This window comes from Schistocerca americana, chromosome X (genome assembly GCF_021461395.2).
Source record: "Schistocerca americana isolate TAMUIC-IGC-003095 chromosome X, iqSchAmer2.1, whole genome shotgun sequence".
In the NCBI taxonomy this organism is placed as follows: domain Eukaryota; kingdom Metazoa; phylum Arthropoda; class Insecta; order Orthoptera; family Acrididae; genus Schistocerca; species Schistocerca americana.
The window spans coordinates 95,446,647-95,462,201 of record NC_060130.1 but is presented as its reverse complement, the minus strand read 5'-3'; the positions used below and the strand labels follow the sequence as shown (position 1 = coordinate 95,462,201).

The 15,555-nt window shown below is 39.6% G+C and overlaps 1 protein-coding gene across 1 annotated transcript in view; it reads right to left on the bottom strand.

The window, feature by feature from the left end:
- Positions 1 to 15,555, bottom strand: part of LOC124555371 — a 74,491-nt gene that overhangs the window by 26,233 nt on the left and 32,703 nt on the right. The window contains exon 5 of the mRNA XM_047129260.1: positions 5,191 to 5,295. Coding sequence (XP_046985216.1) covers positions 5,191 to 5,295 — 105 coding nt within the window. The remainder of the gene's footprint in view (positions 1 to 5,190; positions 5,296 to 15,555) is intronic.

The window sequence follows — 15,555 nt, the reverse complement described above, 5'->3', positions numbered from 1 at the left end:
ACAAAATTTTCTAAATAAGCTTTAACACACACAACTCGTCGATCAGCTGAACTAAAGGGCATACTCCCTCAGTCCCTCCTAAATTTGCTTCTGCCAACTTATCACAATATAAAATACACTCAGTTAAAATGTGGTGTTCAGTGACTTGCCAGAGTGATTGGCATGAGAAACACCACAGGCAGATAGCTGGCTTTATCAACTGCAGCTTACAGCCAATCACTGCCAGCCACCACTCTCCAATTGTATGGATCTTTGACTCACCAGCAAAATGACAGCCTGCAGGGGAATGGAACACTGTGTGATATTATGCTCCTTAAGAGCTTCCTCGGAAGCTCTGTGTGCCTGTTCATTTCCCCAAACTCCCATGTATCTTGATACCTTGCACAATGACACCTGCTTCCAGCACTACTTAGGATGTACAGTTGGTCATGTATCACCTGGACCATTTTCTCTGCTAAGAGCATATTTTGCAACGATTGTTAGGCACTAAGGGGCTCATTGCAAATGACAAACTGTTTGCCATGAATATATCTCATTTGCAGCAGTGCCTTCACAGTATCACATGGATCTCCACAAAAAAATACAGTGCGGTAAATCCTTATGTCGTGGTTAGGAAATGCTCCTGCACAGCCAAGGGAAGAACTTGTTTGGAGTCATCAGTGTACACAAATTTAATAATGTGATGCCTATCTAAAAATGTTAAAAAATGGAGATTGAAACCTGAAATCCAGAGTGCAATCTTTCTTAAAATTCATCAAGTCTAAAATAATTCTGCGCCTTTGTAACAGCCAAAGTAAAGACCTACTACAACCTTGGTGTGAAACATTAAAAGCGGCCAAGCCCATCTCTAAAAGGCAATCCTTAGAACAAATCCCATACAGCCTACACGCTTAGTGTCGAGTAAAAAAGAGCTGTTATGTCACAGAATAATTTCATTCTACATGTTTAAATTTTTTTAAAAGTTCTACCCAGCAAGCTCAGAGCTGAGAAGGTTAACCTGGGGTCAATGTGCCAATCAGAATGTCAAAAATACGTACTGCCCACGAAGTGGACAAGATGGCATCCAGTAAGCAAGGCAAGCAGAAGTGCAAATACTGCAGTGCTACATAACAAGGTAGTATGAAATACACTATATAACTTCAGCCTCAGAGTGCCATTGCAATAGTCAAATGTTGCAGAAAGACCTGAGCTCAGTGACCTACAGTAATTATTGAATTACCTCAGTGAGCCACGGAGCACTGATGAGACCAACAAACAGAGGCAAAAGCGATCACACACCCAGAGCCACCATGTCATAGGTGCAGGCTCAGCTCTTTAAATAATGATGTTTCTGGAGCTCGAAAACACATCCAACCCTGCTGCCATTCTGTCCATCTTGCTAGAACAAGAGAGAACAATAGTACTAAGTTTCAGTGAAACCACATGCCGACTGACAATGGTCTGCCTGTTGACTTCCACACCAAAACACGACCAACCTGATGCAAACTACAGCCACGGTCTGCCGTTACTGCCTACTGGGACACGGTGGATGTGGAGAAGACTGGTGTGCAACCATTACCCCTCCACCGAGGGTCAATCGTGGACGACCTGCCAGCAGCGAGCTGTCATCTCCTCAACAACCAGGTGCTCAGCCCCCTGTCCGACTCACGAATATCTGCCACAGTCTTGGTCGACTCGTGTCGGATGACCATAGCCTAGTCTTCACAACAACAGACATCCTGGACCACACAGTCGGCTGTTCTCAACTGAGTGCACGACGAGCTGTCTACGAGTGCGCTGCAGTGCGAGCCACACTGTACCACAGAACATCTGTGCAGGCAACACATTCCCAACCCCACACTGCTGCCAGCACACTACGTGGCTGTGACTCACTGACTTGGGGCTGTGACATCACGACTCACCTACGAGGCACCAGCGCTTTTTCGTGACACGTGCTTATGCCTGGCCACTGTCTGATACACTGAGACAGTTTGTCACTCTGTAAACTCAGCCTGGGAAATAAAAGTTATTACAGATACTGCTGTGACACTAACACCTCTGGATGTGTACTGGACTCCTCTCTCTCAGTGCCCAGCCTCCTGCATACACTGCAACCCCAGCTCTCCAGGTCAGAACACAGACTTTCCAATGGTGGGTGAGTGGCAGTATGGTATGCAGGTGTGTATGGCACGGACAGTGTTTTACAGACCTGTCGCAGCATGTGTAGTTGTTGCCTCATGTGGAGCTATGGGTCTTCAGCCTCAGTCCGAAGGTTCGGTATGGGGCTGTTTCTAGAGGCCTCTGTGGCCAGCCAAATTTCTTTATAGCGTGCTCCACATCCAATGTTCACAAATAAGTGTGTCATGCAGTTACATGCACCACACATCCATAATGAAGTTGAGATTGCACAAGGCCCTGAAAAACTGGAGCAGACACGTTCGGTCTGCTCTCCACGAATTATGATTAAGCCATTTTAAAATACTTAGTGCGATGAGGAACTGTCTTTTCAGGTCCCTGAGGTGTGGCAACCATGTAAGTTTAGAGTCTTTAAAATTAAGAACAGTGTCCTTCATCCTCAACTCAGAAATGTTTAAAACAGAACTTGAACAGTTAAAAAGAATACACACAGACTTTTTAGTTGATAATTTAAAACCCCTCCCTCTTCTCCACCTATGCATCCAACTGAGGAACAAAAGACACAAAGGTCACTGTCACACAAAGAACACTGGACAGGATATTTACAATTGATGTGATACTATCAATAGCAGTGACAAATACATTCACACTTAAAATGCTACCTTGAAGTACACTGTTCTCCTGCTCAAAGTGATCAGACAGGACATCGCTATCTAAAATAGAGTGGTGTGAGGAAGGACTGTATACAGATGAGAAAACATCCTCGAAAACCCCATTTGTGGAACTGCCCGAGGATAAGGTGCCTCCAAGTAGTATTGTAGGCCTTGTTGATATAAAAAAATATACCCAGGAGGTGATGCCAAAACAAGGAGGACTGTCATATAGCTGCTTCCAGGATGGCCAGGTTATCAAAGATGAAGCAATACCTCCTGAACCCACACAGAAGGTGACTAAGGTGCTATCTGGAGTCCAAGAGCCAGACAAGGTGGCAGTTGACAATCTGCTCCAAGGGCTTTCACACGCAGCTAGTGAGGGAAACACTATGATAACTACTCGAGTATGTTTGGTCCTTCCTGGGTTTTAAAAGCGGAATTAAAATGGCCTCTCACCACAAGTTAGGAAAGTGACCTGATGCCAAAATGAGGTTAAAAAGGGTGAGGAAGATTTCTTTCCTCCACCCTGCGAGGTGCCAGAAAATGCTATAACGGACCCTATTGTGACCAGGTAATATGTCACAAGCTGCAGATGAATCTGGTTTCCACGTGGACAAGGGGTAGTTCTATGCTTCATCAGTGGTATAACTGAAGTCTCAACTACCCCTTTCAGCAATCAATTGTGGTGCCTGAAAACTGAATCATGACTGGCAGTGGCAGTAACTGTGGCAAAATAGGCCACCATAATCTGGGTAATGTGTTGTGGGTTCATCTGGAGACCGCCATTCCCCACTACAGTAGCCACGGGCACCTCCCACATCTCCCAGGAATCATCCTGATGGTCTCCTGTATGACTGTACTCTTAGTGGAATGGTTTATGGTGGTCAAGAACTGACAGATCTCTTCTTGTTCTCTCTAATAAATCAGTGACATTTAGCTTTTGCTACCCAAAAGGCTACGAGATTCTCTGCAGCTGACCTGCATTTTAACCAGTGTAGCATTGCCCACCTGATCCTGAGTGCAGTATAACCAGTGAGGGAAAGACTGCCAATTCAGCTGGTCTGAAGACTGTGGAATGGATGCTTCAATAGTGCGAAGAATCATTTGGGTAATATGATCCACCAATTCCAGTGTTCAAACACAGCAAGTTGCCTATAAAGTGTCCAGTCTGCCCTACTGAGCTCCCATCATGACAGCTTTCTTTTGGGCACCAAATTGAGAAATGATCACTTGAGTGCAAATTATTGATTACTTCTCACTGAGCAATTTGTGTGCCGAGAGACTGATAGCAGAATCACTCTGTTGCAGTGGTGAAGTGTGTGCTCCGCCACATGTTCAACATGCACCTGAGGACATGAGAAGGCTCTCAAATTCCTCTACCCCTGTGCCAGGTGGTTGCACAGCCCCAAAGAACATTGTGTGCATTAAAATCACCACATAGGATGAAGGGGTGGGAGAGCTGAGTAAGGAGGTCACAGAAAACCTCTTTTTTAGGCACAGTCCTTACATCAATTTTGGTTTTGTGTATGCATTATCTTCCACAACCCAAATTATTGTGCCCATGGTTCCTACTCAATACATTGAGTTGAAAGCAGTATGCCAGCAAAAACCAGAAGCCTTTTTACACCTGAATAGCATCAATTATGCACTGTTGCAATATTTTACACCTGCATATTAGATATTTGTCTATGGCTGGTCCCTTTAATCTGATGTTTCTTACATTCACAGGAGTTTGTTACTTAAACAATGTGCGACAAAGATTCTAAGAGTTTCATTTTGAGTTTATAAACTTATCTGAAGGTATACTATTACTGTAATGTGTCCACCTACAAACCGTAGCGGTAGTGTTTCCGCCTAACACGCAGGGGGCCCGGGTTTGATTCCCGGCAGGGAACTGGGTGCTGTGTGTCCTCCATCACCATTTTCATCATCATTGACCCGCAAGTTGCCGAAGTGGTGTCAACTGAAAAGGACTTGCAATACGGCGGCCGAGCCCCACCGGATGGGGCCTCCCGGTCAACAATGCCATACGCAAATTTCCATTTCTGTTATGCCGACACACTGCCATTTACCCTACTGACTGGTTTCAGAGCCCTGTGACACAGACCTACACCATTACAAGTATAAAAGGGAGCAACACTACGCTATCTATCTCATTCTTCTTCTTTATAACTGTGCTACTAATAAGAAACATTAGTTTCATGTCTCTGTCATATACGAGACATGATCAGGAGAGCTGCTTTAATACTGTATTCATAAAAGTTGTAAAGCTGGACTCTCACACAGTTCACCCAAGCCATAATGTTGATTCTTTTTTAAATGATATGAGTACTGTTCTGGTCCACAAAAAAGTGTAGATGATATAACCATATCAAGAATTTATAGCTATTTAAGGATAAGAAGGGAACTGTTATAGACTTACCAAACGCAGAAGCTTGTTTTGGTTTATAAGGTCCTCCTCCAAAACTGCCAGAACAGGGAAAAATTGCAAGCCCAAAGCCATTTCTGCCGATAACAACCATTTTGCCTGCAAAGGCAGACAATTTATGTCATGAAAACAGTATGTACATTTTTTTAAAGTGCAGTTTCAAATTTAATAGGAATTTCAAACATCCATATTATTTTGCAAATTGCTATAACATGGCAGTTATAAATTTGTGTGCAGTGAAAGTTGTTCACAGGATGGACAAAAAAGTACTTTTTACTTTTTGCAAATATCTCACATTATTTATTAGTTATTAGAAAAATGAACCAGCATAGCTGCTTATAATAACTAATCTTCATTCATGACAGACTGTTTCAGCATTTATTGCCATTGTCAAGCACCTGCAAATACAATTTTGGTGAGAACTTTTATAAATGTGGATGTCGTTTACTTTAAAGTAACCATATTGTACTCACGTCGAAACTGATGTGACATCCATATTACGTCATTAGTGAACTGTTTTATAACTATCACTGTTTTGATGAGATGGTAAGTGACATAAATATATTGAAATAATGTTAATTATGGTTTGACAGTTCAACTCTTACAGCGATATATGTATACAAACACTATGCAGATGAATAGCAATATTATTTTATGAACTAAATTTTGTCATGATTATCTTTGGCTACTGTATATGTTACTTCTGATATATCCATCTAAATGCAGATAAAATATAATCATTTTAATATAAATTACATCCACATTCATGCATGTTCTCACCATAATTGTATTCACAGGTACTTGACAATGGTGATAAAGGCTGAAACGGTCTGTCATAAATAAATACTAGTTTTTATTAGCAGTTATTCTCATGCATTCTTCTAACAATCATGCCATTATCTGAAATATATTATGCTGCTGGCCCTAAAATAGAAAAACTCTAATTAAGGCATTGACATAAGCTGTAGTCGAGGAAGTACCAGACATATACCATTCATATATGTGCTACACATAATGGAATCAACCCAAAAATAATAAAATGACATAATTCATGGATATTCTCTGGTTAAGATAGTACCTAGGGGGCATTTATACAGAACTAATGTCAGAACAAATACTGAGAAAATGTATGTCAACACAACAAATTTTGTCACTTCTGATTTTTCAGTTACGTGGAATAGTTGTAATAACTTCTGAATGTGATTTCTAATCCATCTTCATAAAATTTGCCCAAACTGAGTGATAATTTCTACTTATGTAAAAAGCAGCTATGAACCTATATTACTTAAGTCCATCAGAAATGAACCAGCACCAGCCAGTGTTTGTGGGAACATTGATGAAAGAACAAAAATTCACATTTGACTGTTCCGCTGCCAGAATTGTAGTTATTATTTATTAACAGTGAGGACATCCATAACAAGGCCGATGTGACAACAGTCCCTCAACTGACAGATTTCCTCAGCACTTCATTAGGCAATGGCAGTTCAAACAAGACAACTGATTGTATACACCCCTCAACTGTAACTGTATCCATCAGACACACAAATAGCTAAGTAAGGATGTGAACCTTAAGGAATGCCAACATCACCACAATAATTTTCAAGGCAAAGGTCAAATCTCACTTATTATCTGTGTTACAACATGATGTATACTACCTACTACGAAATAACAGTCAGCAGAATGCCTGTTACACATTAATTACCAATCCACATGCAGCTTGTACTGGAGTTAAGAGAACTTGCTCACACTTGAGCAACACAGCTGCTATTCAAATATGTATTGTTTAAATGAACAAGAGTGTCTTTCATACACCCACTGAACAATTAGTCATAAGCCTCAATGGCTACAATGTAACTACGGAAATAAGGATTTATGTAGCTCTATTTCAATCAAGGATTGCATTCTCATCATACATGTAGTGAAACACATGTTGCAAAAATGTTATGTCATGAAATAAAACATATGAGGGATGATCAGAAAGTAAGATTACAAATTTTGCAGTGGAACATGTACATTTTATTTGATACAATCAATACAGCCAACTGATAGTATATACATTAGGTTATTTTTTGACGCAGTCTCCAAATCAGTTTAGGCACTTGTCGCTTCAATGGACAAGTTTGAGTACATTCTCCTGGTAAAAATCCTGTCCTTGCATGTTCAGCCATGTTGATGTGAAGTGTTTCACCTCCTCATCTGAAGTGAATAGTCAGCCTCCTAGGTGCTCCTTCAAGTGAAGGAAATGGTGGAAATCATTTGAAATGCAGTTCTGGCTGTATGGAAGGTGGTCAATGATGTTCCAGCGAAACTGTTTCAACAGTGTGGTGGTCTTCTTGGCTGTAACAGGTTGCTCATTGTCGTTAAGGAAGATGATGATGCCTTTGGTGAGAAGTCGTGGCTGTTTCTTCCTGACTGATTCACACAATTTTGTCAAGGTTTCACAGTATTGGTCAGCGGTCACTGTCTTCCTCTTTCCATAAATTCCTCGAGTACGACACCTGTGCTGCTCCAAAACAATGTGGCCACCACTTTCGTGGCATATGATGTCACCTTAAACTTCTTTGCCTTTGGAGACAAGGGGGTGTTTCCATTCCAGTGATGACTGATTACTGTTGAGGGTGTAGTGACGGATCCATGTTTCATTACCCATGACAATGCAGTGAAGAGAACTGTTCCCTTCCATGGAGAACCATTCCAAAAGTTGCAGACTTGTCACCATACACTTTTCCTTGTTCAGCCCTAAAGACAACATCGGTCGGATTTTGTGGACCCCATTGGGAACAAACTTTTTGGTACTGAAGAATATTGTGAACAATGTGATAAACACTTCCAAACAACAGTCTCAGTTCTACCATGATATGCTGTAACATGTCCTGAATGAGCTCCTCCATGTGAGCTGTGCACATCTGTTGATGAACCTCATCATTGACATTTTCCCTACTGGTTGTAAACTTTTGACACCATTCTACAACATGCTGATGAGGCACTGCAGTCTCTTTACAATCTCTACAAGATGCCACTGAATTCTGAGCTATGGTTACATGTTTTGACCACAGAAATCAAATAACTGAGTAGATTTTTTCACGACACCAGTTTTCCAAATGAGTCACCTTACCTACAGTTTGCACTGTAGCTGGAGGGTGTCAAACTCTGCCCAACTGCCAGCTGCACGTATCAGAATTACCACTTCAAAAATACGGGCCTGTAATCTTCATTTCTAATCACTCCTCATACTTACCTGGTTTACAATGTATATTAAACACTTGTCTTGAGGGTCTCTGTACAATTTAAACTAGCTTGTGAGAAATTCACAGTAAAACCCATAACATTCCATTACACACCAATCAAAACAATTTTGCTCCACACTCATGGCTAGCATATTTTGTGATTATTATTATTATTATTATTATTATTATTATTATTATTATTTCTATTTTTCTCAGACCTTAGGCCTGGTTAAAAATGGAAAGTGACGCGGACCTTCATCAAGCGTGACTTCCTTTTAACTGTACGGTATATGTTACATTGTATTTAGGAACTTTCGGGTTATTGAACAAGTATCAATAATTACGGATTTCTGTAGTTGTATATATATGTTTGGATGTAGCTGTATTGCGTTGATGTACTGGTGGATATTGTGTGGTATGACTCCTGTAGTTGATAGTATAATCGGTATAATGTCAACTTTATCCTGATGCCACATGTCCTTGACTTCCTCAGCCAGTTGGATGTATTTTTCAATGTTTTCTCCTGTTTTCTTCTGTATATTTGTTGTATTGGGTATAGATATTTCGATTAGTTGTGTTAATTTCTTCTTTTTATTGGTGAGTATGATGTCAGGATTGTTATGTGGTGTTGTTTTATCTGTTATAATGGTTCTATTCCAGTATAATTTGTATTCATCATTCTCCAGTACATTTTGTGGTGCATACTTGTATGTGGGAGCGTGTTGTTTTAGTAGTTTATGTTTTATGGCAAGTTGTTGATGTATTATTTTTGCTACATTGTCATGTCTTCTGGGGTATTCTGTATTTGCTAGTATTGTACATCCACTTGTGATGTGATCTACTGTTTCTATTTGTTGTTTGCAAAGTCTGCATTTATCTGTTGTGGTATTGGGATCTTTAATAATATGCTTGCTGTAATATCTGGTGTTTATTGTTTGACCCTGTATTGCAATCATGAATCCTTGCGTCTCACTGTATACATTGCCTTTTTTTAGCCATGTGTTGGATGCGTCTTGATCGATGTGTGGCTGTGTTAGATGATACAGGTGCTTGCCATGTAGTGTTTTCTTTTTCCAATTTACTTTCTTCGTATCTGTTGATGTTATGTGATCAAAAGGGTTGTAGAAGTTGTTATGAAATTGCAGTGGTGAAGCCGATGTATTTATATGAATGATTGCTTTGTGTATTTTGCTAGTTTCTGCTCGTTCTAGAAAGAATTTTCTTAAATTGTCTACCTGTCCATAATGTAGGTTTTTTATGTGGATGAATCCCCTTCCTCCTTCCTTTCTGCTTAATGTGAATCTTTCTGTTGCTGAATGTATGTGATGTATTCTATATTTGTGGCATTGTGAACGTGGAAGTGTATTGAGTGCTTCTAGGTCTGTGTCACTCCATTTCACTACTCCAAACGAGTAGGTCAATATTGGTACAGGAAAGTATTTATAGCTTTTGTCTTGTTTCTTGCTGTCAATTCTGTTTTCAGTATTTTTGTTAGTCTTTGTCTATATTTTCTTTTAGTCCTTCTTTAATATTTGTATTATCTATTCCTGTTTTTTGTCTGTATCCTAGATATTTATAGGCATCTGTTTTTCCTTTGCTTCTACAGAGTCACTGTGGTTATTCAATATGTAATCTTCTTGTTTAGTGTGTTTTCCCTTGACTATGCTATTTTTCTTACATTTGTCTGTTCCAAAAGCCATATTTATATCATTGCTGAAGACTTCTGTTATCTTTAGTAATTGGTTGAGTTGTTGATTGGTTGCTGCCAGTAGTTTTAGATCATCCATGCATAGCAAATGTGTGATTTTGTGTGGGTATGTTCCAGTAATATTGTATCCATAATTTGTATTATTTAGCATGTTGGATAGTGGGTTCAGAGCAAGGCAGAACCAGAAAGGACTTAATGAGTCTCCTTGGTATATTCCACACTTAATCTGTATTGGCTGTGATGTGATATTATTTGAATTTGTTTGGATATTAAGTGTGGTTTTCCAATTTTTCATTACTATGTTTAGGAACTGTATCAATTTAGGATCTACTTTGTATATTTCCAATATTTGTAGTAACCATGAGTGGGGTACACTATCAAAAGCTTTTTGGTAATCAATGTATGCATAGTGTAGCGACCTTTGTTTAGTTTTAGCTTGATATGTCACCTCTGCATCTATTATCAGTTGCTCTTTACATCCTCGTGCTCCTTTGCAACAGCCTTTTTGTTCTTCATTTACAATTTTGTTCTGTGTTGTATGTGTCATTAATTTCTGTGTAATGACTGAAGTTAATATTTTGTATATTGTTGGTAGGCATGTTATGGGGCGATATTTAGCTGGGTTTGCTGTGTCTGCTTGATCTTTAGGTTTCAGATAAGTTATTCCATGTGTAAGTGTATCAGGGAATGTGTATCGGTTTGCAATGTAACTGTTAAATAATTTAGTTAGATGTGAATGTGTTGAGGTGAACTTCTTTAGCCAGAAATTTGCTATTTTATCTTTTCCAGGGGCTTTTCAATTGTGAGTAGAATTAATTGCTTGGGTGACTTCATGTTGCAAAATTATCACTTCAGGCATTTGTGGTATCATCTTGTATGTATCTGTTTCTGCTTGTATCCACCGTGCATGCCTGTTATGTTGTACCAGGTTTGACCATATGTTGCTCCAGAAGTGTTCCATGTCTGTTATGTTTGGTGGATTGTATATTTTAATGTGTGTGTTATCTATTGTCTGGTAAAATTTCTTTTGGTTTGTGTTGATTGCTTGGTTTTGTTTCCTTCTATTTTCAATTTTTTTGTATCTTCTAAGTCGTTTGGCCAATGCTTGTAATTTCTGCTTCTTTTCATCTAGTTGCTCTATCACTTCTTGTTGTGAGATCTTACCTAACCTTTTTCGTTTTTTTTTCTGACATTTCATTTCTTATAAATTGTGTTAGCTGTCCGATGTCTTTTCTCAGTTTTTCTATTCTGATCTGTAGCCTGTGTTGCCATGCTGGTTTTGTGGGTTTCTTCTGTGTGTTGGTTGGTTCTGATCTCTGCCTAGTGTGTAATATTTAGTGTAGTGAGTGCTCCTATACAGGGTGTTACAAAAAGGTACGGCCAAACTTTCAGGAAACATTCCTCACACACAAATAAAGAAAAGATGTTATGTGGACATGTGTCCGGAAACGCTTAATTTCCATGTTAGAGCTCATTTTAGTTTCGTCAGTCACCTATGCTCAATGGAGCACGTTATCATGATTTCATATGGGATACTCTACCTGTGCTGCTAGAACATGTGCCTTTACAAGTACGACACAACATGTGGTTCATGCACGATGGAGCTCCTGCACATTTCAGTCGAAGTGTTCGTACGCTTCTCAACAACAGATTCGGTGACCGATGGATTGGTAGAGGCGGACCAATTCCATGGCCTCCACGCTCTCCTGACCTCAACCCTGTTGACTTTCATTTATGCTGGCATTTGAAAGCTCTTGTCTACGCAACCCCGGTACCAAATGTAGAGACTCTTCGTGCTCATATTATGGACAGCTGTGATACAATACGCCATTCTCCAGGGCTGCATCAGCGCATGAGGGATTCCATGCAACGGAGGGTGGATGCACGTATCCTCGCTAACGGAGGACATTTTGAACATTTCCTGTAAGTGTTTGAAGTCACACTGGTACGTTCTGTTGCTACTTGCTTCCATTCCATGATTAATGTGATTTTAAGAGCAGTAATAAAATGAGCTCTAACATGGAAAGTAAGCGTTTCCGGACACATGTCCACATAACATCTTTTCTTTCTTTGTGTGTGAGGAAAGTTTGGCCGTGCCTTTTTGTAACACCCTGTATAAACCAGTAGTTGTAACTCTTCCATAGTTGTGTTTTCATTTATTTTGTTGTGTATGATTGTGTTGATAGTTTTTATTGTTGTTTCGACTTGTGGGTTATTTGGCGGTCTATGCAAGAATGGTCTAATGTCTGTATTTGTGTCTTTGTATTCTATATATGTCAGCTGAAATTTTTCTTCCATATCTAACATGTGTGTCACTTCGTTTTCTATTTGTGCTTGTTCTGGTGGCTGTCTAAAGATTTCGTTTTCCTCTGACTGTTTAATTGATGTGTGGTGTTCTTTGTTTGTTTGCTCTGGGATGTTTGGGTCCATTACTGTATTTTCTTCTGCTTCTGATTGCACATTATTTTGTTCCAGTATTTGTTGTACTTGTTGTTTGATGTTTTCTAATTCTGACTGGGGTATCCTGTTATTTTTTATTATTACACGGATCTGATCAGCTAGTCGTTGTTCTGTTAAAAATTTTAATTCTGGGTATCTGGTAATAAATGTTGTGTATACTTGTGATCTGTATCCAGTTGTGTTGGTTCCTAGGTTTGTTGCTTGGTAATAACAGAACATGAGGTGTCGATTAACTTCATCTGACCATCTCATCCTCTGTCTTTGTTTTCCTTCTAGGGTGGTTGCAGGAAGCATATCCTGCAAAACACCTCTATTTGGATTTGAATCATTTTCCAGTTGGCTAGCAGTGTCGTTACCATTGTGGGCGGGCATAGGGTTCAAGTGTTGTCCCTGACCATGACGGCGCTTGTCCGAGGCTTCTTTAGATCTGTCCTGAACCAACTAATCACACTAAAAGGGGGGTTAGCCCTATTAGTGGTTTGTTCTTTTCGTCGCCTTTTACGACTGGCAGAACATACCGGAGGCCTATTCTTATTATTATTACTATTATAATTACTATTACAATTACAATTATTAGGAACTTCTTTTTATACACTCTTTTGACCACAGGCAATCACTACGTGTAACATAAATGTTCTCAGCGCAGCACAGAAATGTATGCTGTTTCTCGAACATGAACAAGACACTGCAGCTTATGTACACTGTTCATTCTCAATAAGCCTTGAAGAGTCATTTCAAGTTTATACTGAGTGTAAATTGTCACTTTACGACACAGTGGTTTCTCAGCAAAGGAAGTGTTGTTTTGAGCTGGTAAACACCACAGAAATTGCTATTTTGAGACACAACATGATGAAAATATGCCTTAGTGGTCACCCATGGGAAATGGCACTACCTGATGATGTGTTCCCACAAATTATGGCTTTTAGGCTCCCCAAGAAGAAGGCGACAGAACCACAGCATGTGTGCGTGTGTGTGAAAATCAACAGCTAGAATGGAACCTGGAGCAATGGCATTGTGTGCACTTCACCAATGAGAGCAGGATTTGTAAGGCAATTTTTGTCAATGAGTGTGAATGGAGGCAGATGCCAATGCACATCTCGAGGCATGCAGTGTCACTGTTTCAACTGGGAGGTGCATCATTCATGTTTGGACCAACTATCCAGTACAGATGCCAGGTGGTTCACATCACTATCAAGGGTAATTTGAGGGTTTTCCAGTATTGTGACAGAATCTTGCAGTCTATTGTCCAGCCCTACTTACAACATCTCAGCAATGAGTTCTTTTTCCAGGATGATAACACAGAGTCACTCCATACCCACATCGTGAATACCTTTCTCGGGGAGGCAGCAATCAACCCAAGGGGATTGCACACAATATATGTCGACAGAAACTCTACAGTACGTTTGGAACCACTTGAAACTTGCCATGCATTATCACAGGAAATCTTCCCACACACTAGATGAACTCAGGTCATCCAATGAAGAGTGGAAAAGACTACAGCAGCAATGTGGTGACAAGCTTTGTGGGCAGAACGCCATGTTACAATGTACGGGGTGGAGTGACTCAATAATGAATGTTATTTAGCAGCACATTCTGATTTCACAAATCAGCACTTTTCAACACACTGCATTTATTTTTTTAGACATTACTTGATTTCCTGTCCCACTTGAATGTCAGGCCACAAATTTTCACACGTGTAGGGAAAGCAAAACATATTTTAAAAATACAGAAGCTGAGCTTGAGATGATACAGTATCTTGGCAATAACTGAAACACATTGCCCTGATCCACATTCTGAATGCCAAGACTTGCACCTGCTTTTGTGCTGTTAGTTGCACAAAGTCACAGATAAAACACAAGACTGATATTTCAATATAAAATGTTAGCTGCTGCTGCCTATTGATGAATGCAGTGAAAACTCTTCAAGATAAGTTCACTTACCATGAGAGCTATATGCCAGCAGATTTTTAAAGAAACACTGTGTCAGCACTTGAGAAATAGATTTAGGTTCACCTTTTTAACATCTATTCTTAGGCATTTTGCAACTGTTTACTTTAGTTGTTGGACAAACAAATGTACAAATTTAATTAAAACTGATTGTGAACTGTGCATCAAAACATATTAAGTTTTTTGAAGAAGGAGAATGATGCATCAAAAAACAAATAGTATGAAGAAAGACAGGTACATGTTCCGATGTGAGCATGACAAGAAGTCTGTCCCAACCTCTTTTAAGGGGAAAAAATGTTTAAAGAGTATTCACTGATTTCCTGAAAGAAGGCCAGGAAAAATACACACAGAATTTTGTGCAACGAATTATAGATATCAGTGAAACAGCAGTGCATGTGCTCTGAAGATATAGGTTAGAGCTAAAAGTTCTGCTGATTACATTACTTTCCCCTCTTTCATTAGTTCACTTTGTTGCTACTGTTAGTGGGCAACTTTTGAAATGAGAAATACTATTGACAATACCATACCCATGCTACAGTTTCCTTGATGCTAAAGATTTTAATTGTCTTTAAAAGATAATAAGAAATACACATTACTATACACACCACACACAAATGTCATAATTTCAATAGCACTTTCATTCCTATAACTTTATTTGCCCTCTTCTGTTTATTCCATGACTCGTGATCAAAATACAGACAGTCAATGGCCTTGCTGAGGTGGATACACCAGTTTTCACCAGATCACTGAAGTTAAGCACTGTCGGGCATGGCCACTACTTACATGGGTGACCATCCGGGTATGCCACACAACTTTACTTTTTACTTTACACACAACACACATTTTCTTAACAGTACCTGTACACCAAGCACACACATTGTAAGAGTGGATAGGCATTTAAAGTCGAAAACTCAGTTCAGCATTACAAGGCTTAAGTACTTCTCTTATACAAATACAGAGTTATTCCTTTCTACAACTCAGTCTGCCATCTTAGCAGAATAAAACACACACAGTTTTT